General features: G+C 49.1%; 2 protein-coding genes across 4 annotated transcripts; one reads left to right on the top strand and one right to left on the bottom strand.

Moving 5' to 3' along the window:
* On the top strand, positions 1 to 13414 carry Dgkq (diacylglycerol kinase theta). Its single transcript, XM_028867432.1, has 23 exons — positions 1 to 377; positions 2589 to 2668; positions 4124 to 4223; positions 4516 to 4601; positions 4675 to 4800; positions 5059 to 5212; positions 5290 to 5364; positions 5445 to 5545; positions 5700 to 5929; positions 6011 to 6101; positions 6231 to 6285; positions 6488 to 6549; positions 6855 to 7005; positions 7443 to 7481; positions 8131 to 8246; positions 9502 to 9653; positions 9866 to 10014; positions 10124 to 10302; positions 10589 to 10689; positions 10782 to 10928; positions 11028 to 11139; positions 11224 to 11376; positions 11652 to 13414. Exons 1-23 carry the CDS (start codon positions 125 to 127, stop codon positions 11748 to 11750), a joined length of 2811 nt encoding a protein of 936 aa, XP_028723265.1. The 5' UTR covers positions 1 to 124; the 3' UTR covers positions 11751 to 13414.
* Tmem175 (transmembrane protein 175) lies at positions 13233 to 27282 on the bottom strand. Of its 3 annotated transcripts, none has more exons than XM_037209297.1 (11): positions 27043 to 27282; positions 22703 to 22960; positions 22493 to 22531; positions 20316 to 20413; positions 18532 to 18583; positions 18228 to 18263; positions 17616 to 17699; positions 17165 to 17329; positions 16221 to 16299; positions 15788 to 15923; positions 13233 to 14630 (listed from the first exon to the last, which is right to left on the bottom strand). In XM_037209297.1, exons 2-11 carry the CDS (start codon positions 22844 to 22846, stop codon positions 13964 to 13966), a joined length of 1500 nt encoding a protein of 499 aa, XP_037065192.1. In that variant the 5' UTR covers positions 22847 to 22960; positions 27043 to 27282; the 3' UTR covers positions 13233 to 13963. The 3 variants fall into 3 exon arrangements, with proteins under 3 accessions (XP_037065192.1, XP_028723271.1, XP_028723272.1); XM_028867438.2 differs by having other exon boundaries at positions 22703 to 22874; XM_028867439.2 differs by lacking the exon at positions 22703 to 22960 and having other exon boundaries at positions 27043 to 27281.

The following is a 27282-nucleotide window of genomic DNA, read 5'->3' as shown; positions in this document are numbered from 1 at the left end:
CCGCCCACGCGAGCCTGCGCGTTAGGTAGCACAGTCGGAAGCTCGGAGCGGGCACCGCTGAGGACCCTCTACATCGCCGATCTGGCTTTATCGCGCAGCTGCTGTTGGAGTGGTCGGGTTGCGGATGGCGGCGGCAGCCGAGGCCGGGGCCCGTACCTGGCCGGGCAGCGATTCCCCACGTCTCGGCAGCCCGGCCGGCAGCCCGGTACTGGGCATCTCAGGCCGCGCACGCCCAGGGTCAGGGCCGGAGAGGACTGGCAGAGCTATTGGCCCTGCAGCGCCTGGCCACAGCTTCCGCAAGGTGACACTCACCAAGCCCACCTTCTGCCACCTCTGCTCGGACTTCATTTGGGGGCTGGCCGGCTTCCTGTGCGATGGTGAGAATCCACCCTGTGTCCTGAGGCCGCTCCCAAGAGCCCTAGCCCTTCTCCTGATACACTGTCCTAACCTTTGAGCCCTGTCCCTCTTGGCAGTGGCCTTAGGGACAGTCTCTTGTTTGAATAGGGCCTCCCTGTGGAGGTGACGCCTGCTTTTAGGGGTAGGAAGGAGGGGTGTCCCCGGTCTGGCCCCCTTGGCCTGGGATCTCAATATTTCCTAGTGGAAGGTGGAGACAGAGTCGCCATAGTGCAATGCTGTGGATGGAATCCAGCGGGGTTGCAAGAGGCAAGGTGTGTGTTGAGTCAGTTGCTGGGCCTGGGCATAGAGATAAGAAGGTAGGACTGAGACCTTAGGCAATGGCGTTCCGTGTCTGGCTTCCTAAGTGCCCGGGACACTAGGAGAGGGCAAGCAGGGCTGGCCTGAACCATGGGTCCTGGTCATTCTTGTCCCAAGTGCAGGCTGATGCACAGAGGGACTAAATGATTCTTTGCTCAGGCTCAACTGCTTGGAGAGCCAGGCCCAGCCTTCTTTACAGATGTGGCATGTCCCAACACAGCTCCCACCCAGCTGCCAAGCCGGCTGGGCAGGGCAGAGGATGGCACCTCTTCCTCTGCTTCCCAGGTAGTTCTGTGACCAGCCCTCTTCGTGTTCTTCCTCTTGTGAGGAGACAGAACCCAAGACCCACCTCCCAAGTCTGTGAGGGGCATCTGGGCCTTTGACAGTGTGTTCTGACCAGGGACTGAAGCTGGGACCAGTTAAGGAGCATCTGTCCTGCTCAGGCAGACAGACTTGTGCTCCTCACACAGAAGTGTATTCTGCTAGTGGGAATGGCTAGTTGTCATGGCACCTTAGGGCCATCAGTGACATAGGAGTGGTCACCTGGTTTTCTCTGTCAGATAAGAAATATTATGCCAGGCGGTGGTGGTGCACGCGGTGGTGGTGCACGCTTTTAATCTCAGCACTCGGGAGGCAGAGCCAGGCATATCTCTGTGAGTTAAAAAGAGGCCAGCCTGGTCTACAGAGTGAGTGCCAGGAAAGGCACAAAGCTACACAGAGAAACCTTGTCTCGAAAAGCAAAAAACAAAGAAACAAAACAAACAAAAAAGAAACATTACACTGTCCTACCTGCTCTTTTGTAGTATCTGAGTCCCACTGGGGTGAAGGCTGCGGCATGTACACTGACTTAGCAGCAGGTCTGAAGCTATACCTCAGGATCTACAGGGTAGCATAGGCAAGGATCCAGGTAGAAGGGTGGTTCTCTGACTCACTTTATTGTTGAAAACCACAGAAAGCAAAGCTTCAAATCTAAGTGTAATCTCTGTGGAGGTAAAGGTAGTGGAGGTAGACCTAGGCTCTTTGAAGAACTAAGAGATAATGAAAGGAGGACTTGAAGTCTAAGGGTAGATTCCAGGTACTCCTTACAGATATGACCCCTGGCCTAGGTCTGTGGAGTCAAGAAACCCAAGCAAAATCCTGGTGTACAGCAGTCTTAGGATCTGGTCCTCAAGCAAGGGTACAGAGCCTCTTCTAGGCAGCATTGTGGGGAATGGGCTGGAACCCCAGCAGATGTCCTCACAAAGGTATGGGCAGAGGCCTTCCACCTTCAGGAGCACATAAGGTTCTACACACAACAGGTGCTGCCTCAACCTACAGAGGAGGCAGCTGGCAAGACCTTCCATGGTTGAGTAAATGGAGTACCTGGGAAAGACTCTTGTTGGGTCACTGCTTTCTCATCTGCTTTTCTCATCAGCTCTAGTCTCCTTCCAGATGTTTATGTGCACTCTATTCTGCCTTTGGAAACTCATCTCTTGGGTCCTCTATTGGCCTCAGAGACAAGGGAGTTCTGAGTCAGTGTGACAGGCATGGGCCATTCCCAAGACAGCAGGGCACACTCATCTCCCACTATGGTCCTACTGTGGCATCTGGCCTTTGGGCTCTTAAGGATGGTGTTACTGCCCGCTTCCATAATGATGGAGATCACAGGAATGACATTCCTGCCCCTCAGTGGCATAGGGCTAGGGTACCATACTGACTAGCCCAGTTCAAGAACTTCCCCCATTGGCTCTGGCTGAGTGGCCTCTTGATGATGGGCTCTTAGCCCTGTTGTGGAGTGCTCATGCCCTGTTATGCTGACAAAGGCTGAGTCTTCCTAAGCGTACATGGGGCTGCTTAGCAGGGTGGGCTGACTCACACAGCTCTCCTCCCTGCAGTCTGCAACTTCATGTCCCATGAGAAGTGCCTGAAGCAAGTGAAGACCCCGTGCACAAGCATTGCTCCAAGCCTAGTGCGGGTAAGCGTGGGGGCAGTGCAATGGCTCTCCTGGGGTTGAGTGCTGACCTCTAGCTGTCCTTTGCATTGGCAGTTTAGTCACATCATAGTTAGGAAGCAAAGGGCAGAGTCCTGTTCACAATCAGAAGGAAGGAGCCATTGATGACCTGAGCACCCTGAGTGGATCTCTAGGGAACTATATTGAAAACAGTCAGTGTCAAAGGGCACATACTTATCTATGGAACACTCTGAATGAGGAAGCCAGAGGAACACAGATCAGAGGTTCAAGGTAAGGAATTGGATATGGCTGCAAAAGGGCCTACTGAGAGGTCCTGGAGGCTGGGTACTTTGCTTGGACTGCATGTACTCTCAGTGCTTTGGCTATGACACTGACAAGTTTTGTAAGCTGTTAAGATTGGAAAATGGGTAAAGACCACAGGGGATCTCTGCATTGTTTCTCACAAATGCACATAAACCCTAGAGGTTGTAACATTAAATGCTTATGTAAAAGGCTTCAGAGCCTTGGAGTAGGTTTTGGCTATTGACCTTCCTTCACAGGGCTCTGGAGAGGGCAGTGAGGCTCCTAGCAGGGCACAGAGACTTCCTTTCTGTGAGTAACGGTAGTGGGGACAGTAGCATAGCCAGACACAGTTCAAACAGGTGAGCATGAGATACTTGATTACTAGGTGTGAGTACAAAACTCCAAGGATGCTAGCTGCTGGCTGCTGTAGTCTCAGGATGCTATGCTTGCCAGAGTGGTGCCCTTGTAAACACGGTGAGGCTATAGCTATTTAAAATGATCTCAATGTTTTATTTTTACTTAATAATAAAAATAAATACTGATATGATTTCAAAGAGGATATAGATACTTAAAAAGAAAATAAAAATCATCTTCCATCCTGACGTGTATATATAGACTACCCTTCTAGTATGCAGTTTTTCTGTCTTGCTAATTGAGTGTTCTTTAAGTCTTAGGCTAAGGACCAGTCAAGTTAAGACCTGACCCTTCCAATCTGCTTTCATGGGAAGGCAATTTTTCATCTCATGTTCACAGTCACTGTGATTGCCTCCAAGAGGGTAGATCTGGGGGGCTTTGGAAGCTCCTGAATCTAACAGGTACTTGGTAGTTGGCAGTCTTGCTGGCCTGTGGAGTAAGGAATGGATGTCAGGTGTCTTTCCATTACCTGTGCTTACAGTACTACAGATGTGAAGTTACAGAGCCTTTTCCCTACTCACCTGTCCCATAGTCAGTCAGGCTAGCCCCAGTCCAGGTCTCATGGTAGTATAGCTGGGTTGAGGTAGACACTCTCAAGTAGTACCTGAGCTACAGACTTGTGAAGGTGAAGGAGGAAGAGAGATGATCCCCTCTGTTCAAACAGTTACCAGCAGGTGATGCTGGGCCAGTTCACAGGGCTACCAGGAATAAGGGGTGCAGGCCCAGGCAGGCCCAAATCTGAGGATTGTTCTGCCCCTATAGGTCCCTGTAGCCCACTGCTTTGGCTCCCTCGGGCTCTACAAGCGCAAGTTCTGTGTGGTCTGCCGCAAGAGCCTGGAGGTACCTGCGCTCCGCTGTGAAGGTACCATTGGGCCTGTGGTCCCCTTGGAACTGAGCTCATCAATCAAGGGGCCTGATCTCTACTGCTCTGGGTAGCCCAGCCATCCTCTACCTGTGGCTTGTCAGTGCATGGGTAGTAGGCTCAGGATAATTTTGGGGGCTCCAACGGTAGGAACCTACTAGGCAAGAAGCAATTAGTCTAAAAGAAGCTGGTTCAGGATGGCAGGGGTTGGGGTTGGAGCACGCCCAAGCTAAGTGGTCAGTGAGGAGGGCAGGGGTACGGCAAGAGGCCCCTAACCTTGCCCACCCCCCAGTGTGTGAGCTGCACGTTCACCCCGAGTGTGTGCCCTTCGCCTGCAGCGACTGTCGTCAGTGCCACCAGGATGGACAGCAGGATTATGTGAGTGTACAAGTACTGGGGTAGGTTGGGTAGGGGTAGGCTGGCTGAGCTTCTGATTGTCCCCCATCCTCAGGACACATATCACCACCACTGGCGGGAGGGGAACCTGCCTTCTGGTGCACGATGTGAGGTCTGTAGGAAGACTTGTGGTTCCTCAGATGTGCTGGCTGGTGTACGCTGTGAGTGGTGTGGTGTACAGGTGAGCATGGGAATGGCATGAATGGGGCCTTGGGTGTGGGACAAAAGACAGCTGAAGCCATCAGGCAGGGTAGGCTCTATGACAGGGTATATGTGGAGGAGGGGGGAAGTTCCTTTCTTTCAAGTTGTCTACATCCTGTTGTTTTCTGGGTTATGGAGTAGCACCTCTGACTTTGTGCACCATCTAGATGGGTGCTTAGCCTGATGGATATAGCAGCTTTCTGCCCAGGGTGCCAGACTTATACCTTTGTCCTACCAGGCCCACTCAGTGTGCTCCACAGCACTCACACCTGAGTGTACGTTTGGACGTCTACGTTCCATGGTATTGCCTCCCTCATGTGTGCGCCTGTTATCCCGAAACTTCAGCAAGATGCACTGCTTCCGTATCCCTGAGACTATGGCCTTGGAGCTTGGTGAGGCGTAGAGGTGGGACTGGGGTATACCCTGTCTGGGCCAGGCACTGAGTACAAGGGCTTTGTCTATCCTGCAGGTGATGGAGACGATGGCCTAGATGGAAGTGCTGCCACAGGCATAGGCAGAGAGATGCAGACAGCCACAGAATCCAGTAAGTATGCCACTTAGCTGTCACTCTGTCCTGCCTAGTTTCAAGCCCCCTAGATTCTCAGCTGCTTCCCTCTTGCCTAGCCAAACAGACCTTGAAGATCTTTGATGGCAACGATTCCATGAGGAAAAATCAGTTTCGCCTGGTTACAGTTTCCCGCATGGCTCGGAATGAGGAGGTGATGGTAAGAGTGAGCCTATGCACACACTACCATACCTGGAGCACTCTGCTTACCTGGCCCTTCATATCTGGCCCCCTTCACAGTTGGCTTCCTCATACCTGCCTCCCTCACCTCTTCCCTTAACCTGGCCCCACATACTCGGCTCTACCCTTTACAGGAGGCAGCACTTCGAGCCTACTATATCAACGAGGACCCTAGAGACTTCCAGCTGCAGGCACTGCCCTTAACCATACTGTCTGGCAATGCCCAGGCCCCGGGGAAGGCCGGAACCACTGAGGAAGAGGCTAGCAAAGGCTCTGGGCCCCGGGATTCCATGCCTGAGGCCTGGGTCATCAGGTCTCTGCCTCGTGCCCAGGAGATCCTGAAGATCTACCCTGGCTGGCTCAAGTAAGACTCAAAGCACAAGATCTGATGAGGGAGGGTTAGGGTGAGGACCCAAAGCCCATACTTTGAGTCTGTCCCCCACAGGGTGGGTGTGGCCTATGTGTCCATCCGTGTGAACTCACAGAGTACAGCACAGTCTGTGGTTCAAGAGGTTCTTCCGCTGCTTGGACGACAGGTATGTACACTGTCCATTCCCATCCAACTCTGAGGTCACCTGCCCAATGGGCTAGGCTACTATTCCTCTGAATGTCCTGTGGATATGGGGGTTCTGTCCTAGGCCTGATGTTTTGCCCATGCTGTATAGGTTGAGGATCAGGGGAGATTCCAGCTGATTGAGGTGCTCATGAGCAGCAGACAAGGTAAGTGGTCTGCATTTTCAGATCCTTTTATGTAGTAGGCTTGGGCCTGCTGCTCTGGGAGGCCTACTAAGGACATTGAGGCTAGACCATGCCCTTCTGATCAGTCCCACCTAGACTCACTTGCATGTCCCAGAGACTCAGAGCAGCTGTTTATAGAAGGGAGGAGCCTAGCGCTGACATGCTGTGTCCCTCAATCCTACAGTCCAAAGGACAGTGCTGATGGATGAGGAACCTCTGCTAGACCGACTTTGGGACATTCGACAGGTCAGTGGGTATAGACAGTACTTCCAGGGAACTGCCAGCCCTTAGCCATGGCATATACTGGAATGCCACCAAGGCTGTCCACTCACCTGCCACCTCCAGAGGAGCATTTCTTCTCAGACACTATAACCTCTCCAATCATCAGCTGGCAGTACCCTCTATAACATATCACCTATTTCTGGCTGGGAGGCCTTGAGTCTTCATGTTAGTTAGAGTATCCAAGTTAGTTTCCTCAAGAGCTAAGTGAGGCGATGTAGAAGTGCTGCTGCCATGCTGCCCAGCATTCCCCATTCCTGTTCTTCCTACAGACATCTGTGCGCCAGGTGAGCCAGACGCGGTTCTACGTGGCTGAGAGCAGGGCCACGGCCCCACATGTCTCCCTGTTCGTGGGTGGCCTACCACCTGGCTTGTCCCCCCAGGATTACAGCAACCTGCTGCATGAGGCCATGGCCACCAAAGGTGTGACCTTGGGCTATCCAGGGCTCTGGCTGGGAGAGGGTCCTGACTGGGCAGTGGAACTGTGGTGCCAAACCTAAGTTCTCTTGCCTCCTCATGCACCATCTGAAGCCCATGCTCAGTTCCCACCCCAGGCCAACCAATACGGCCCTCACTGAGAGGCTTCTGGTCCCCCGTCCCACCCCCCACCTCCCCCCGTTTCCTAAAGTATTTAGTCTATGCTTCTTCTGGGGGGAATCCCTATACATTCAGGAGTCAGGGACCTTGTTTGGGAATAGGGCATGGGTAATTCCCAGGGGGCTGACCCCAAAGTATGGGTCAGGGCTGCTTGGGTGGGCTGTGCTCTGGATGTAGATGCCCTTAGAAGGGAGGCTGGCCCTAGATTGGGAGGTCAGGCCCAGGCCTCAATATGCCACTCTGACTGCAAACTGTCTATGCAGCTGCTGTGGTGTCTGTGAGTCACGTCTACTCCTTACAAGGTGAGCTGATGTCTGGTGGATGTTCCTGGAGTCGGGTGGAAGAGCCTGCTCTTATACTGTCTTCTCTATATCCACATGCCTGGAATCATCCCTTGGTTTTGTTTCCTGGTTCACATCTATTGCTTTTGTTACAATATGGCTGAGATTTTAGCTGTTTCCCCCCAATCTTTGTGGGCCAGCATATTTTACGGGGCAAGAAAGGTTTCAGATGCACTGCCATCCTTCTTGGCATGTGAACCCAGGATACTCAGAGACCATGCAGTGCTCATGGTACTAGATTTGGGTGTAAGTGGTTGGTCGGGGAGATGAGCCTCTTTACTCACTGCTGGATCCTGAATTCCGCCCGCTGTCTGTGGGAATACTTTGCTGTAAGTGGCCCCTTACTGTGGCTGTGGTCAGAGCTGGGGCTGGTACTTGTAGTGGAGGCTCCACCTAGGCACCTGGTTGGCATGGTACACAGGAGAGATTTTGGGGGTGTGATATCTTGGGGGTGGATTTCATAGACCCTTTCCTGAATACCATTTGGGTAGGATGCACAATATATCCTTCTCTGGGCACCTGGGGGTAGGATACACAGGACTCCTCACTGAGTACCTTGTGGATGGGGTGCATAGGACACCCACCCTGAGGTTTGGCCCACCTGTGGCAGGCGCAGTAATTCTGGATGTCACCTGCTTCGCGGAGGCTGAGCGGCTATACATGCTGGCCAGGGACACAGCAGTGCATGGCCGGCCACTGACTGCACTGGTGCTTCCAGATGTACTGGTAAGTGATTAGGACTCTGAGACCAGCTTAATGCTTCAGGACCATCTCCTCATTGCCAGATGGCTGGTACATGCCACTTTGGCCTACCTACAACAGCCCAAAAGGGACAAGGTTGACCTTGACAAGGTTTACATCAGAGGGTCAGAGGTCAGAGTCAGTGCTTGTCCAAGGTTTCTGAACGAGTGAGACATGATGCTTAGGATCAAGGCTGGTGGGCTGGAGAGATGGCTCAGAGGTTCAGAGCCATGAGTTCAATTCCCAGCAACCACATGGTGGCTCATAACCATCTATAATGAGATCTGGCGCCCTCTTCTGGTGTGCAGGCATACATGCAGGCAGAACACAGTATACATAATAAATAAATCTAAAAAAAAAAAAAAAAAACCAAAGGACCGAGGCTGGTTTCACATCAGGAATGGTGAAGTTCTAACCAGCTGGGATTACCACAGGACACAGCTCCAGCCCACTTAAGGCCAGAGTGTGTTGTGACCATGTGCCTACATCCTGCCAGGCCCTATCCTTTTGAGTATGATACCAACATTTTTACCCATGTGGCCATGTGCCTAGGGTTATTTCTGGCTGCTAGGTGGAGCTCCCTGACTTCAGATACCACTCTTACGACGTGGCAATGGTTGGGAAGAGGTGCACCCAGAAGGCAGCAGAAAGCAGTGGAATTGAATATGAGGAGTACCAGAAGGATTTATGCCTGGTCTCCACAAAGTGCCCACAGGTGTCCATGGCTTGATTGTACCCCAAACCCTGATCTTGACTTCAGACTCAAGTCTAGGAGGAACAGAATTCAAGTGGAATGAGTTTGGGAGACTGGCAGGCTTAGGCAGTGCCTACAGGTCCCTCCTGCCGCAGCCCACCGGTCCTGCCCTGGAAGTAGCTGTTACCAATGCCTAAGGATATAGGGCTCCCTGTATGTTTAACTAGGTACTGTCATCACTAGCTCTGTGGCAGTTAAGCACTGAGGCCATATAGTTTCTATTTCCTGCCAGCTGCCTGCCCTGGGGCAAGTGAGTAAGTGTTGAGTACCAGTAGCTCTGCCTGTCCAGTGGGTACCCCATCTCAAGTATGTCCTTGTCAGGCATGATGTAGCTCCTGTGCTGCTGTCCACCTTTTGTCTGTACCTGGCTTGTGTGTCTCTGTTACCCAAAACCACTGTAGAGACCTGAATCTGAGGCTGGACATGGCTTAGCAGTTCCTATGTGGGGCCTTGACCCCAACATAATTCAGTCCCCCCACTTCTCAGCACACGAAGCTGCCTCCTGACTGCTGCCCCCTCCTCGTATTTGTGAACCCAAAGAGTGGGGGCCTCAAGGGCCGAGAGCTGCTCTGCAGTTTCCGGAAACTGCTGAATCCACACCAGGTCTTTGAGCTGACCAACGGGGGCCCTCTTCCTGGGTGAGTCTGGAGTTTTCTGGCATGTGGAAAAAGCAACCCCTACCTGTCTCTAGCTAGTAGGAACTCCAAATGGGACTGCTGGAATAATTAAGTCCTCTATGTGGCCAGAGATGGACATCTGAAAAGTAAAGGGCTGCCCAGGGCAAGAATGAATGGCTGGGTCTTGGCCTGGGCAGCCAGGAAGTAGTGGCAGAACACTGTCTCCCACACAGGTTCCACCTTTTCTCTCAGGTGCCCTGTTTTCGGGTACTGGTGTGTGGTGGAGACGGCACCGTGGGCTGGGTGCTCGCTGCCCTGGAGGAGACAAGGCGCCATCTGGCCTGCCCAGAGCCGTCTGTGGCCATCCTGCCCCTGGGTACAGGTGGGCTTAGCCATCAACTTGAGGGATGGGGTCTCAGGGCTGTCCCCACTGTGGGTTATGCTAGAGATTCATGGTGGTATGTGGATTATGCTGTCTTTCCTGTTCCTAGGGAATGACCTTGGCCGGGTCCTCCGTTGGGGGGCAGGCTATAGTGGTGAGGACCCATTCTCTGTGCTGGTGTCTGTGGATGAGGCTGATGCTGTGCTCATGGATCGCTGGACAATCCTGCTGGATGCTCATGAGACTGATAGTACAGAGAACAGTGTGGTAGACACGGAGCCCCCCAAGGTACCAGTGTGGCACCTGCAAGGATCTTACATTTGACTCCCCCTTTGCTGATGTGTCTTTCCTCATGAGGCAGAGCAAGAGCTTGCTGACTGAAGCCTGTGGGGTTGTTGGGTTCTGCCCTCTCTGGGGGTGCTGTGGCATTTAAGCAGAGAGGTTACTAGGAAAGGGTACTGGTGACAACAGAGTCAGAGATGGCTGGCACAATTTGGGACACTTGGGAATGGCTGGCAGGATTCTGAACACTCGGGAGTGCCTGGCCAGCATCCTGGTTATGCCCTGTCTCCAGATTGTTCAGATGAGTAACTACTGTGGCATTGGTATTGATGCGGAACTCAGCCTAGACTTCCACCAGGCACGTGAGGAGGAGCCTGGCAAATTCACAAGCAGGTACTAGTAGAGCTGGGCTGGGGGATCAGGTCACTTAGAGCAGCTAGCAGCTTTTACCTGGTAATGCAGGATGCCTACCTCTCCTGTGGCAGGTTCCACAACAAGGGTGTGTATGTGCGGGTTGGGCTGCAGAAGATCAGCCACTCTCGAAGCCTACACAAGGAGATCCGGCTGCAGGTGGAGCAGCAGGAGGTGGAGCTACCCAGCATTGAGGGTCTCATCTTTATCAACATCCCCAGGTGCTGGGGCTGGGCTCTCAGAGATTCTGCAGTTTGGGCCAGGTGCTAGGTCTGTGTCTGGTCTGTGCTTAACTTTGTATTTTCATCTTTTGGGGGCAGCTGGGGCTCGGGGGCTGACCTGTGGGGCTCTGACAGCGACTCCAGGTTTGAGAAGCCGCGCATAGACGACGGGCTGTTGGAGGTGGTGGGTGTAACGGGTGTCGTGCACATGGTGAGCACTCACTGGCAGGCTGGTGGGCAGGCCCCGTGGTACCCCTTGGGCCCCACTAGCTAGCTCAGCTTTTGTCTTGCCTAGGGCCAGGTCCAGGGTGGGCTGCGCTCTGGAATCCGCATTGCCCAGGGCTCCTACTTCCGTGTTACACTCCTTAAGGCTACTCCAGTACAAGTGGATGGTGAGCCCTGGGTTCAGGCCCCAGGGCACATGATCATCTCTGCTACTGCCCCTAAGGTATGTTGGCAAGGTTGAGAACAGAGGTAAAATGGGTCAAGGTTAGAGCCATGCAGGCTGATGCTGTACAATAGCTAAGGCCAGGTGGGTCTAAACGTTGGCCTTCTGGGACTCCAGGTGTCATGAAGCCCTGGTGAAAGCAGCTTTGCTCTTTGAAGCCATTGCCCCTCTTTTGTGGAATGGAGCCAAGAAGTATTCACTGACCCAGAGGTCCCAGAGCTATCACTTGTAATGTCACTCTGGCCCTCTGACCCTCCATCCCTGCCTTGGAACAGGTTCACATGCTGAGGAAGGCCAAGCAGAAGCCCAGGAAGGCTGGCACCATCAGGGATACCCGAGTGGACACCTTGCCTGCTCCTGAGGGCAATCCTTAATAGAGGAGCCAAGATGAAGGGTCTCAACCACCCAGCCTTTCTCGTCTTTGGTTCTGTTCCAAGTCACATATTGGCTTGCCAAAAATTGGACTTAGCTATACCATTGGCCATAGCATCTTCATGGGTCTTGGGATGTTTCCATCCCTCATCCTTATCCAATGTCATCTGCAAACTTAGTAGCAGGCAGGTAATGACCACTGCTCACTCTGCTACAGCCCCAGTCTATAGGACATGGGCACAAGGCCCTGGCTACTTTGTCTTCTATACAAGACTGGTATGGGATAAGTGGAGCTGGTCCAGTTAGTCATACTCCTCCCTTTGAAATCTCTCTTACGAGTCCCTTGGGCCCAACACTTCTGGATGCAGGCCATCCAGGTGGGCCCTCTGATCTTATTTTGTTTTCTTTCAAAACAGTTAGCCCTACTAGGCCCTGGCCTAGCAGATACAGAATGCTGCTTGTTCCTCCTGCCCCTTTTAGGTGGGTGTGGCATCCTCAAGTTCCCTGGGCTCATCACCAGACAGCAGTTTGGGCTTAAGATATTAGTTGCAAGGTCTCATCCAGCTAGTGTCCCTAAGCTGAAAAGCTGTACCAAGGAAGGAGAAACTTTGTCTAACCTGAGGCTAGTTACGTTTAGGTGCCACTCATGTGTCACAGCTGGAGTATGTGCCAGGCCCTGAGTGTCCCTCCTCAGCCCTGGAGTAGTCACCTTGTGTCCAGAAGGGATCAGAACAGGACCAGGTGGTACTTGGTTGAGGAGTGTGTAAATAACAGTGGCTATTGTGGAGTGCTTAAAACTCCCTTAGACTCAACTTATAGCACTTTATATACATGCTGTTTGCCAGCCTGTAGCCCTTCCTTGTAGATGTAGAGCTTCTGCTCTGGCTCCTACATAAACCAAGGCAGCTCTGATGGCCAGGCCTTGCTGGGGGCATCAGGTTCACAGAATGAGAGAAAGCTCTCTTCCATCACCCAAGAATTCATCAGACCCCAGAAGAATATGTCCAAAAATAAGCTGTCTAGCTAAGCCTGGTGGTACATGCCTGTAATTCATTTCTTGGGGGCTAAAGCAAGAGAATAGCATGTTTAAGACCTGACTGGGCTACAGAGCTAAAGCCCCTGTTGAAAAGTAGAAAGATAAAAAAAATGGGGGGGTGGTGTGTGCTAAAGATGTTCAGGGGGCCAGCCTCAGCCCTGGATGGGGGAGGACCTATGTGGGACGTGTCCTGTGATACCCCACAAACAAGTAAATGGGTCTAGATCCTTCTCCTGTTTGTTATCACTGGGCCTGTGCCACTCTCAGAAGTGGCTATGGTGGGGACCAGGGGGGTCTACCTGGCTGGCAGCTTTATAGGACCATTGTTCCACTCCCTCACCTGCTTCTGCCAAAACTGCACACAAGTGCATTAGGTAGCCATTTGTGTTCTCAGTATACATGTCCCTCATGTTTACATCATTTTCCACATTCAAAAGAAACTGCAATGTAGTTTTTCACTTTTATTTCAGTCTATAGGAATTATTTGTAAATTGTGGTCAGTGTAGCATGTCCTTTGTATTTAAGTGAGACTGTCCCTTTGTGGAGTGTGTCCTGTCTCTGTGTGTAATTTATCACTACCTGAATGTGATCTAACTTATATCTGGGCCAAATACATTGTGCTGTCCTGTAGCTGCCTCTTGTCTTTGTCCAACTACTAGTACAGGAATGGGCAGATAAACTGTCAGTCCCACCAGGGAAGCTCTGCACTTGTGAGGATGTGAACCAGACAGCAACTTCTCAGCCTGACTTAGCCCAGACTCAACTGCCCAAAGGTTCTGAGCAGAAGGGTGGACTGTGTGGCCACATGCAGGTCAGAGCAAGGAAAAGGGATGGTCCTCTCATCTTGGCTAGGTGCTAACTGCCTCAAACAACCTCGGTGACAGCCCCTGGCATCTTACTCAGGTTAGTCAGACAGGTAAATTCCCCTAGCAGTGTTGGGGACAGGAAGTGAAGAGGAAAATAAATAGGTAAAAGTAATAAAATTAGTTCCCATGAAATCTCTCATTGCAAAATGTGAACAATGTTCATACTCTTGAAATAGATCTTGATATTTCACAATGTACACAATACCCAGACCAATAAAACCATAGCCCCAGGGTCACAACAAACTTCTACTGAGCCATCTCCACAGGACCCCTTACAGTATGCCTGGGATGGGCAGGTGTAGCTTCCTTGGCATTAACAGGGGGCAGGTAAAAGCTGAGACTGTGCCTCAGGTTCACCCTGGCCTGGTTGAGGGTGCTCTGGCCGGAGTTCCCATAGGATGTGAAGGCCTGCCAGGGCAAGGCGCACAAGGAGACGGAGCAGCAGGAAGGCAAAGGGCACTGCGATCTGCATGAGGTGGAAGATGGCTGTGCTGAACCGGCTCAGCAGGCAGGTGGCAGCAAAGGCCAGCAGGCTGGCACAGGGGTACAGTGCAAGCTTGGCAAACATGAAAGCATGCTCCTGCCCACCAAACTGCACAGCTGGCTGCAGTGTTTCTGTCTGGTGTAGCAGGGCTGCAGTCCAGATGGCAAACTGGAAGATGCTGGCCAAGAAGATGATGGCACAGCTGACGCGCACACGCTCCAGCTCATCACGGGGCTGTCGGGCAAAAGCTGAGGTCTGCTGGTAGGCCAGAGGGAGGCCACCCACAAAGGCCAGTGACAGTATGTTGAGTAGCCCCATGGTCTGTGTAGCCTTCCGGACATGCAGGAAGAGTGAATGGTGGGCAAACCAGAGCAGACCCACTGTAGCAAAGGAGCCGAAGTATGCCAGGAATTGTGGCCCATATGCACCCAGGGCAGTCACAAGGCTGCCACTGAATTTCTCTTGCACATCCTTGGGATCTGGAACGTTGTCCTCACTGGGAAGTATGAACAGATGACATATGTATCCCAAAGATGGCAGGACCAGAGGGGTATACCAAGCATCATAAATGAATTTGAGATTAATAACATGATCTTAGCAAACAAATGTTCCTTATGTGCTACTTACATATATTCTGCATACTAAACAGTTACTCTTCTTCACTCAAAATGCAAATTTAACCAGTCCTGTATATTCTCTGCCAACTGGTGCCCTATCTGACAGCCAGGAATTGACAGATAGCTCTGGTTCATTGGCCAGGGCCAGCCTTCTGAGGGTAGGATACCTATGAAAGAGAGCCCCCACAACTATCCTGAATCTTGCAGGCTGTGTTGGAACATAAGAGTCTAGGAATGGGAACCCATCACCTGGACATGAACATCAGGACACCCCAGTACCCACTGCTTTCTCCAAACCAGCCAGAAGGAGGGACATAGGGTTGGGGCAGGCAAGAGCATGAGGGCTGTCATATGAAGTAAAACTCCAGGCAGGAAGTGGCAGCCTTCTCTTGGCTTTGATTTCCTGCCCTAACCATGGCTTCTTAGCTGTGAGTCCTTCAGCCCTGGCCACAGAATGAAAGCAAAAGGAGATTGTTCTGGAATATTCTTTAAATCTAAGAACTCAGGAAATCAGGTACTAATGAATATTTACTTCTAGCTCATAAGAATTCACAAATTATAGTAGAAAAACCTACTCAAAAGTATCAGGAGAATCAGTGTCAGATACAGAATATAAAACCAGAGTTGTAACGTGTTTAATAAAATAAGTATGTAATGGAATATGACTGAGGAAACATAGGCCAGAGGAGAGCAAGGGGCTTTAAAAAAAAAAGGGTGGGTGGGTGGAGGTAGAGGAGACACTTGGAAATAAAAGTGAGCACCCACCAGAGCGCCAACAAGAGCCAGTCCTAGTAAGTATGGAAGTGGACAAGGTCTGAGGGAGCTGCCTGAATACTTCTGGGATGGAGAACACAAGGTAGCCTAGCACCTGTGCTTTCAGGTTGAAAGCAACGGGAAGGGGGCCTACATAAATCTCCAAGTACCCAAGGGGAAGCTAGTGCGGAGTAATACCTTTCTGGAGTTCCTAAGGACAAAACACTCAAGGACATACTACCACCTGGAAGATGGGCCAAAGCAGCAGAATTAGGGTCCTTACCAAATGTCCAGGATGAGGAGTGTGGCCACGATGGCATAGACACCGTCACTGAAAGCTTCCACCCGTTCTTTGCTGAGGGGCGCATGCAGATCAATACTGAAGGGCTCCACATTGTGAGGTGGAGACTCCCTGTGGCCTGTGGACATGCCAGGAAAAGGAACTAGCCTAGGTTAGAGACTATCAGGCCAGTGTGGATATCACTGCCGTCTTCTCCAAGGGGCCAGGAATATACAGGCCAAGAAGGGAAATGATGCAGAGATGTTTAAGGGGCAGGAAGCAGCCAGGGCCCAGTAAACCCACCACCAGAACTGGGCTGAGCCCAGAAGGCATCACAGACTGATGCCTTGTTCCTACTCAGTGGTCCTTGGGAGTAGCCTGAAATCCAGTGGAGCCTTCCAACATGCTTATTGTAGTGCTGTGCATGGTCACTTACCCATGAGCTTGTCTTTGCACCAGGCGGTAGCCTTGCTGATATGAGGGAGGAAGATGACAGTCACCATCAGCACATATGACTGCAGGAAGAAATAACAGGTCAGGGTGTTTCCCTGGGAACAGGGGCTGCTCACATCTCAAGTCTGGTCCCACTCTTCTGCCACAGATGGAGGGGCAGCAGGAGCAACAAAGGAAAATCCAGAGAACTGTCCTTTATGGAAATTAACTGTGTATAAGGGCAAAATCCCAAAAGGAAGGACTATTATAAAGGAGAAATGGATACCAGTCATGTACTTTCTGAGAATTTAGTATCCAGAATACATAAAGAATAGTAACAGCTCAACAACAAAAGGTGAGCATTCCAACTAAGAAATTAATGGGAATGGACTTGAAAAGACACTTCACCTGTGACTCTTCAGTCAAGGTCTGCTTGGCTAGATGCTTCCCATACACTGTTCTGTTCCATTCCAGTTTAGAAGTCTCGGGGTTCCCTGGATCCCACCCACTTAGCTAGAACCTTATCCCCTCACAAGATGACCTGCTAAGGCTTTAAAGGATGGCATCTGCAGCACTCACAGGCCTTCATTAGTCCATCTGTTTAAAACTTGGAATGTTCTTAAAATGCCAACCAAACATTCACTAATTTTTACTTAATTTTAATTACATTTAATTATTAATTTTTTGTTTGTATGCATGTGTAACCATGTTTATGCCTGTTACCAAACATTTAAAGTAACTAGCATTTGTTAATTTTCAATATTCTTAGGATACTTTGGTAATTCAATGTACTTTCATAGTACTTAAGATGACCCTGCTCAAGCCAGCTCCCATAGCCTGCTCTGAAAAAACATTGTTTCAGCATTGCCCGTTCTTTCTCCTGTTAGCTGTCCTTGCTTTTTTTCAACTGTGCTAAGACATCCTCTGAGGTTCTCACCAAGTGCTCACCAAGGGAAAGAAGAAGAGGGAAAAGACAGCTGCAACAAAACACAGTGCTGGGCCACGGAGGACTAGGCGCAGGATATGCCGCTGGGACTGGGCCCTGTGTGTAGAATGCTGGATCTGTGGATTCAGCAGGTGTGGGAAGTGGAAAGCATACCCTACAATTAGTGCCTGTGGTAAAAACAAACAAATAAAACAAGCTATAGGGCATCAGCAGGTAGATGAAGCACCAGTTAACCCTTGAGCCAACATACACATCTTTAGGGGTTAGGAGCAAGAGGGTCCCTCCTAGATAGCCTCCTACCCTAGGATGTTCTGAGAAGCTGGGGTGGAGAAGAGGGTAGAAACTCTCACCCTATTCCGAGACTGTGAGGCCCTGGTTATGCCACATCCCAGGTGCATTTATGGGTAAGACTGGGCTACTTGAGATGTACACATCCATATCCTGTGTCCTTACCTGCACAGATCCAATGGCAATCACACACATGCAGAACAGGAAGATGCCCAGGGGCACATCAGGGAACGTCACCATTAGAGAAAACTGTCAAAAGAACCCCCACAAGACCCCCAAAAGGCTATCAGAACTAGGCTCTGAGGTGGTGTATAATGAGCTTCCTCGTCTCTGTACTGGGCACTGAGAAGAAAACTGTCCTAGTGTGGGGGCAATGGCATGGGGCTGGGCGTGGGTATATTCAGCTCTCCAACAGAACAATGCCACCCACTGCTTTAGGCCTTTAAAGCCACCATCATGTAAAATCCCTCAGATCTGAATTATCTGCATCATAGCCTTGTATACTTTGGCCAACAACCTATATTAGAATTTTGAATGCTTGTTCGTCTGCTAGTGGGAATTATGAAGAGAGGCAGGTGGAAGCAAGGGGCATCCGGGACACTCTCAGTGCCTCCAGCAGCCCTCAACTCCTTTCTCTACTCACACCAACCGCTAGTTCTCTGGAAGTCTCTCCTCTTTTTAATTTGCAGTCCAGGTCTGGAACCTGCATTTCTGAGGACTGCCACACACAGATGTGCTCAAGGGAGATGTGTATGCAGGGAGATGATCTTTACTCACTGTGTAGGGTAGAAGGGTGATGGTCATCATACAGGCCTGCAGTGAGAGGAGAGGAAGAAGGTCACAGTCATCAGAAAGCCTAGAGGGTAAGGGCACTCCAGGAAGGCAGCAATATATCTATAGGAGTTGTGGGGTGAGATATACCCAAGAAGCCTGTGTGTCTGTCCTGGACAGGAGGACTCCATGGGCCATCTGAGGAGCTCCCAGGAATGGACAAAATCCAGGTTGTGGGGACCCATATCTTGTCCTACCTTTCAGGAGGGCTAAATCATACATAAACTCATTTTTCAAAACAATTACTCACCAGGTTGAGCAAGGCAAGTGTATCATCTATTTTCCCAACAACCTGGAACAATCTAAAGTTAGGAAAAAGAGAAGATGGGCTATCATTCAAATATGGCTCCAATAATAATAAAATTAAAATGCACCTCCCACAGTATTTTCTAGTTAAAATATCATTGAAGATGTCACTTTTGATCAAATTTAAGAAACTACCAGCCGGGCAGTGGTGGTGCATGCCTTTAATCCCAGCACTTGGGAGACAGAGCCAGGTGGATCTCTGAGTTCGAGGCCAGCCTGGGCTACCAAGTGAGTTCCAGGAAAGGCGCAAAGCTACGCAGAGAAACCCTGTCTCAAAAAACAGAAACAAAAACAAAACGAAACAAAAAAGATACTACCTAGTGGGACTGATGATAAGACTTAGTGGGTAAAGGTTGCTTTTTAAGCCTGAGAACCTGAGTTTGATCCCCAGACCCACATGGTGTGAGGAATCTTCCCATTTTGCACGAAGTTTACAGAAATCTTTTGCAGACAGTCTTTTCATAGAAAGCCTCGAGGAAGACTTCTGCACAAAGGCAGGGGACTTTTAACTGTCCAGGGAGGTCCTGCTAAGGGCAGGACTAGCAGGGTGGCTATAAGCTACCTGTCCCATGAGTGAGAAACAGCCTCTGGGGAAGTGGAGCTAGAGTTCTATTGTACAATACACTTGTTTTTTAGGCATTATATCTAAAATCCATTTTGAAGGAAAGAAATATTCTTTTCTCATTTTTTCTCCCCAAAGATTTCATACACTGCACCTGTTAGAAGTTGTTGTTTAACAGAGAGGTAGTGTTGTATGGAGATACTACAATGTAAATAGAAAACAAAATGGAGTACCATCCTTCATGGAAACATGAGCACAGGCTGCCAAGAATCCTGAAGCTTCCTCCAATGCCTGGGCCCTACAACAGGGTTGCCCCCAGTAGTCTTTGACTGTGGCTCAGGCTGCCACCCATCCAACTCTGAGCACATGGCCTTCTCTTGGACTGGACTCAGCTGAACTGCCGTTCTCACTCTAGAAGCTACCCCTAGCTCATGTCAGTGACACAGGCTCATTTGGGCTGAAGTCTTAATAAGCCAAATAGAAGGGGCTGCAACTCTAGAGACAGGAGTTCTGCTGCCTACTTGCTGGTACTAAGACCAAGTGAGCACCCAAAGCAGGATGCAGAACAGATCTATGAAGGGCCTCCCTGGGCCTCAGAACCCTGCTGTTGATGTTTTTCACAGTGGGTGTGGCCCCTGATGAACGAACCATGATGCTGGTATAGGGAAGGTTGGCTAAAGTTGCAGGCAGGCACCCAGCACCCACCAGGCTGTGTGCCTCGTGAACATTCCATAAACAAGGGAGACCAAAAAGATAAAGCCTGCCAATTCTTGAAACAGAAAGGCCATCTATCAGCATAATCTTTGCTTGGAACAAGTGTGTAACATGAAACATTTTGCTGCACTTTTAAATGTACTTTCAAAGAGCAGTGAGCTGGATGCCTTTAATCCCAGCACTTAAGAGGCATAGGCAGGCTAGTCGATACAGATTCACGCCCCCTTCCCCCCCCCACACACACAGAGCAGTGAAATCTTTACTAGGATCTGTGGATTTTTCTGTACCTTAAGCATTCTCTGAAGAGTATTTCCTTTGATCATGCTAATTTGCAGCCAGGAATGCAACACCTACATGCCCAGCTCTACCTATGGAAACCTCCTGTCCCTCTTTTGCCTACCCTGAGCAAATCATGACAATGAAGACCTTGTGTTAAAGGTCTGACTCCCTACCTGGTATGTGCTGCCCATGCCACAGTTACGATCAGAAATGTCATCAGGTAGACTGCAATCCTAGTAGCTAGAAGTTTCTGTATACTTTTGTCAAATTGCTGTATGAAAAGAACATTGCTATTAGAACAAAGTAACACATATCATTTCAACAAGACTTACCCTAATGCACAGTGCGAAGGTTACCAGGCTCAAAGTGTATACAGTCTATGTCTGCTCCCAGTCTAATCTTACTTCTACTACACTTGTCCCACCTCCACCCTCAAAGATGTCTTTTGCAGGTAGTTTTCCTAAAGCAATAGATTCCCTGGGTGTCACAGGATGACACCATCACCTCAAGTGACAAAAAATCCTGGCTGTCAGCAGGTCTTCTGTCCAGGGAGAGTCTAAGCATCTCAACAGTCACAGCATAAGGCATACAAAGGACAAAAAAAGGCATCCAGTCCTTCTACAAGGTCATTAATTTTCTTCTAAAGTATTCACTTTGGGGTTTAAGTTCCAACATGTGAATTCTGGAGGGACACAGACATCTAGGATATAGCAAGGCTAGATCTAGCATAGTCATGGGCAGGGACACCTCTAAAAGTTCCCAATGAGATTACAAGCATAACGGGTCTTCCATAGACACCACTTAAGGGGTTTTGGCTAGAACGGAGACCAGAGTACTAACAAAAAAAAAAACTCAATCAAGGCAGAACTCTTACCTCTGAAATCATGAGCAGGGAGGGAGCCTTATGCTTTTTAAACATACTCAAAGAAACTCACTTTGTAGACCAGGTTGGCTTCGAACTAACAGAGATCCATCTGCCTCTGAGAGTGCTGGGATTAAAGGCGTGCACCACCACGCCACCACGCCCAGCTTTTTTGTTTGTTTTTGAGACAGGGTCTCTCTACATAGTCCTGGCTGTCCTGTTGGGCCTCAAATTCACAGAAATCCACCTGTCTCTGCCTCCCAAGTGCTGGGATTAAAGGTGTGCATCCCCACACTTGGTCTCTTCTTTTTATTTTGAGACAGGATCTAAGTTGCCCACACTGGCATTGAACATGGAAATCTTTTGCCTCAACCTCCAGAGCAGCTATTGATCACAGGCAATGCCACCAGGCCTGGAAGTTAAGTCTCTTTTTTAAAAAAAATTGAACAGAAGCCAGGTACGGTGCCACATACCTTTAATCCCAGCACTGGGGGGGGTGGGGGGGGGGAGGCGGAGCCAGGAGGATCTCTATGAGTTTGAGGCCAGCCTGGTCTACAGAGCAAGTCCAGGACAGCCAAGGCTACCCAGAAAAACTCTGTCTCAAAAAAAAAAATTTAAAATTTCAGTACCAGGGATTAAAACTACAGCTTCATTCATGTAGGCTAGGCAAATATTCTACCACTAAGCCATATCTGCTCACTATACTTTTTAATTTTATTTAGGTTTTTTGAGATAGGTTCTCACTATATAGCCTTGCCTAGCCTGGGGATGCCATGTAGACCAGCCACTAGCAGGTACTTTCTCATCAGAACAGCTTTAAGCACAGCACAAGTGTGGTCTGATGCTCGGGTTTCTGAAAGTTTAATTTTTATCACAACACTATACCAGTGTTGTAACTATAGTTCAAAAGAAAAACCTCAGTAGTTCTGGGACCTCCCCAAAGATCTACCTCAGCTTGCGGGTATGGCTCGAATCACACCTCACTGTTGTGCTGGGTAAAGCTACAACCTGTTTCCTTGAGGCTTGTATGGTGGCATGCTAATCACATGGATGAAACCAGGAGAGGCACCTCAGTGCTGTCCAAGTATCAAAGTTGCTTCACTAAAGAACTACATGTTGTTGACTCAGGAAAAAAAAAAAAAATCCCATAAAATTGGATATAAATAGAAATGCTTTTAAAAAGCTCTTTGCTACCCACACAGGATGGTTTGGCTGGGTAGACATGCTTCCTTTCCTCTCAGTGGTGGATATCACTACCTGTCCACCTAGCTAGAAATAAAGTCTCCCTTGCAGAAGCCTGTGCTTCAGCCCACCCCACCCCCCACCTACTCTAAGTGCATATCCTGCCAGGAGGAAACACAGATGTCCTGCCCTCTCAATAAATACCCTGCCTTGGGCTCTGCTGCCTGCAGATCTGGGGGTTGGCTCCCCAAGTCCAGGTTGGGTTTTCTTATTGGCCCACTGTACAAACCAGTCTGCTCCTGTTACCTGTTCTGGTGAGATCTCTGTGTGGGTCACAGGCAGGATCTAAAGAAACAAAGACAAAAATCACCAAGAGATACTTCTTCAGCTGCTCAGAGGCAGAGGTTTATGGGCTCTTGACTATTGCTGGGCAGCCCCACCTTCATGAAAGGCTTGGGCATCTGACGCTGCTGCAGAAACCAGGGGTGGGTTTGACACAGTGGGCCCAACACTGACCATGACAGTGGCGATGATGGATAGCAGTGCATCACTGAAGCCCAGCATGCGGTGGGAGCTCTGGGTCCCCTCCTCGTCTCTCCTGTATAGGGATGAGTCTCCCTCAGAATCCACTGCCTGCTCCTGGGCCTGGGGCCTGGACATGGTGGGGCCACCGAGTTGTCACAGCAGCCTGGGAATAAGCGTAGCTCTGAGCATATCAGTGGGATCAGGTGGCCAACCCTGTGGACTTCAGCCATTTCAATGTAGAGACATGGGCTAGGTATGAAGACAAAGAAAGAGACACTTCACAAGGTAGTTCCTTCAGATTTCCAGCCACAGGCCAAGAGTATTACCATCACACTCATTAGTGAGCTCTGTGACTGGGGTGATATATTCTCTGTCTCAGTGGGAAAGCACTGATGATACAGGGTAGATGTTCAGTATACCATGGTACCAAGGAAGGCCTGAAATCTAACCCCAAGTTTCCCCTACAAGCTGCTTTGTCAGGCTTGAGCACATCTCCTGGCTAAAGGTAATGTCCCTGAGGGCTATTACTACCTTAGCTCACAGGGTCTGGAATGTTTTTAAGTTTTTCAGAAACAATTCTGGGTAGACAATTGAGATGCCAGCTGAAACATTCTCTGGGGAGGAGAAATATTTGTGCCCCAGGAGCAAAGGGTTCCTGAAGTACAGCCTTGAAATCCACCTGTATGCTACACTGGACCCAGGGATAGAAAAACTAAGAACCACTCAGCAGCTACAGGATATGGAAGGGTGGGCCACTGGGAAGTATTTTCCAAGTCCCCACTTGCAATCATGGGAGAGAGGACAGGAGTGTGGCAAGGATGACCAGAAGGATGAAGCTGTGACTGGGGGGTAAGGTGGAGTATGCCCAAGCAGGGTATAGAAGTGTTCCTGGAAAAGCAAAAGCAGGTCCTGAGACTGTAAAAGGAAAGTTAATGCTTGGGTCCAGGAGGGCAAGCCAACCAGTGCAATAACATAAATGTACCCTGCTTTGGGACACATTTACAAAGACATGGGAAGGACAGCCTCAGGCAGCAGAGGTGAGAAAGGAAGCTGTAAAGGAGATGAGACTATGGAGTCACCAGCACAGTTAGGGGAAATGAGGTTGAAAGGCAGATAGTCAGAGTAGAAAGTAGTGGTACTCTCTGGGAGGATGGGAAAGTAGGAGCCAGGATACTTGAAGGGTGAAGCTTTAGGAAGGGTGGTCATAAGCACAAGCCCTTTAGTAATGAAACAAGGTTATCATAAAGTATGACTGACTGGGTTTACTCTGAAGAGGATACTGTTAACCTAACATCAGGTACCACATAATCAGAGGCAAGGGGGTGATGTGGCATGCTACTCTAGCAATCAAGCACAAGCATTCACCAAGACGATACATAAAAAAGGGGGAGGGGGACAAAAGGCAACTAGCAATTTTCAGATAGGAAAAAAATAAATTGCAAACAAATATCTATAAGGCATTCAGGCTGCGTACAGCTCAGTGGGAGACAACCTGCCTTACACATAGGATCCCCAGCACTGCAAAAGAAAGAAAAAAAACTCTTTACTAGTAATCAAACACAACTGAAAGCAATTAGGTATCAATTACAATGGTAAAGCTCCCCAGTCAAGAGCTAGCTAGGATGTGAGGAGGATACTTGGATATATTAGGGAGCCACAAGAGCCATATTTGAACTGGCAGTCAGTAACAACTCTAGAGGTGTAGTAAACACCCTTACAGGAGAGGAGCTGAATCTGAGGGGACACAGATGAATGTGCACGGAAGCAAGGTTTGTCACAACAAAAAAGTAAAAAACAGGTGTTATTATTAAGCCATTAATGTTGTGAGGACCCTACATATGAATCCAGAGATAAAATTAAAACACAGTGCTGAGAAGGAAAAAAAAGCAGTTGCAAAAAGGTAAGTTCTATGTCATCTTCCTTGTTCATGACAATGAAAATATGACAAACAAAACACAAAGAACAGATTTATTAGCTCCAGGATAAGCAGGTGGTTACCTGGATGGCAAGGGCAGGCATTGGGTAGCAACATGGCTTTTTGTTGTATCTCTTTAAGGCTCACTCTTTAAATCAGTGGTTCTCAACCTTCCTAATGCTGCGATTCTTTAATATAGTTCATCATATTACAATGGCCCCCAACCATAAAATTATTTTCACTGTAACTTCATAACTGTAATTTTGCTATTATTACGAATCATAATGTAAATACTTGCATTTTTCCGATGGTATTAGGTGACCCCTGTAAAAGGGTAGTTCGACAATCCCCAAGGGGTCACAACCCACAGGTTGAAAATCAGTGCTTTAGATTATGAAGTCAAACCATGCCTGTGCTGTGCAGTTCTCTTGAGTTGCTGAGGAATACACACAGTTGTTACCACAACCAAGACTGAAGGATTAGAGAGATGGCTCAGTGGTTGAAAAGCACTAGCTATTCTTTCAGAGAACAAGGGCTCAAATCCCAGCACCCACATGGCAGTTCACAACCATCTGTAACTGGTACCAGGAGTTCTGATGCTCTCTTCTGGCCTCTGTGGGCTCTGCATGCATACATCCATACTCATAAAGACTGAAAGGTACTCCATCCTCAGCCCTTCTAAGTTTTCCATGCCTAGACCTTAGCACTTGGCAGATGCTGGTGTGACAGATGTTAGTGCTTCTGCTATTTACTGCTACTTTGCCATTTCCAGAATGTCTTGTGCTTGAGGCATATACTATGTGACCTTTTTAGTATGGCTTCTGCTACCTGAGATTGACCAATGTTCCTGAGAACATCACGACACACTTCTTTCTACTGCTGTCAGACTTCCACTGTGTTAAAGGTTCCTCTATCGGCTCATCCACTGACAAGCAGAAAAAGACTCATGTTTTCCTAGTGCTGGCACAGAGAGACGAAGTTCAGAAATAAAATCAAACATCTATGGTTAACTGATTTTTGATTCTTGACAAGGGAGTAGAAATTATTTAATAGGGAAAAGAATGGTCTTTTCAACGAATAGTATAGGACAACTGAATTTCCACATGCCAAAGAACCACAACAAAATCAATTCAAATGGAGCAAAAATTTAAATTTAACAGCTAAAACTATTAAACTTTTAGAAGAAAGTTTTGGGGAAATCGCTACAGCCAAAGATTTCTAAAGATGGCACTAAAAAGCATAAGCAACAATCTGGGCATGATGGACTACACCTTTAGTCCCTTGGGAGACAAGACACAGGCAGATCTCTTCAAGTTTTAGGCCAGCTTGTTCTATATAGTGAGTTCCAGGACAGCCTGGGCTATGTAGAGAGACCCTATCTATAGAAGAAAAAAAAGCATAAGCAAATAAATACTAAAGTTGAACTTCATCTACAATACCTTTTGTGATTCAAAAGAAAATAAAAAATAATCTATAAAATATGAGAAATTATCCATTCTTCTGTTGAAGGGCATCTAGGTTGTTTCCAGGTTCTGGCTATCACAAATAAAGCTGCTATGAACATAGCTGAGCATGTGCCCTTGTGGTACGATTGAGCATTCCTTGGTAATATGCCCCAGTGGTATAGACTTGACTGTCCTGCTATTCTAAGGGATAGTACTCTTCTCTACTGTACCAGGAAGGGTTAACTCTCACTGGTTAACTCTCTTTGGGCTGCTCATGGCTCCCATCTAAGAGCATGTCAGTACCACACTGCCCTTTTAGCTCCCACATTCTTCTCTATAAACCTCCTCAGTTACCTGCTGGTGCCATCTCTACTTCATCACTTTATTCCTCCACGTGTGATCCACAGCTTCCACTTCACCATTTCCATGAAACTGCTGCTCACCTACTACCTACCTCACTATGGCTAATGATCATCTTTCATTTCTTTTCTACTTGACTTTTAGAGGAGGTAGTTTCCAAAGGTATCTTTAATGGCATACAATTCTGGGAAGTTTAAGATGTTGATTTGAGCTTGAAGATCAACTTTTTAGTCCCAAAACACATACTCTACACAAGGGGCTGCAACTTCATGTGGCTTCAGGAACCACAGAGGTAAGGAGATGGGTGGGAACCCCATGACTTTGTCTCACCTAAAGTGGGCAGCTCTAGGTGGTTGACATCACACTGGATTCTGGGTCCAGTACTGCCAGGTGCCTTTTCTACACACGTTGTGAAGCTTTTTTTTCTTTTAAACTTAACGTTTTTCAGTCTTAATGTTAGCAACTAGTTCATCCTCCCCCATACCTATGTGGGCCAAAACATAAGAACGCGTGTCTGTGGATCATAGGCTGGCTGCTTGTCCGATAGACAACCTCCTCTCCCCAACCGGGCATTACGGGACCCTAGGGTGGGCTCCAGGCCTCGCTTTTACCTTGAGGCGTCAGGCGCGAGCGGCGGGCTCTGGGGCGGTCCGCAGCACGCGCCCAACGTCCCGCGACGCCCCAGCCACCGAGGCTGGCCCCGGCGAAAGCAGTCGTAACTCGGGCCAGCAAAAGCGACCGGACGAGGTTAGGGCCAGATAGCGACCAGCCCTCTCTGCACCTCTCCGAGGCTTGCCATCCATGGGGCTGCAGCCTCTGCGCCTGCGCATCCGGCTGGCTCTGCGGAAACA

Source organism: Peromyscus leucopus, chromosome 10 (genome assembly GCF_004664715.2).
Source record: "Peromyscus leucopus breed LL Stock chromosome 10, UCI_PerLeu_2.1, whole genome shotgun sequence".
Lineage (NCBI taxonomy): Eukaryota > Metazoa > Chordata > Mammalia > Rodentia > Cricetidae > Peromyscus > Peromyscus leucopus.
This window is presented reverse-complemented; position numbering and strand designations above follow the sequence as displayed.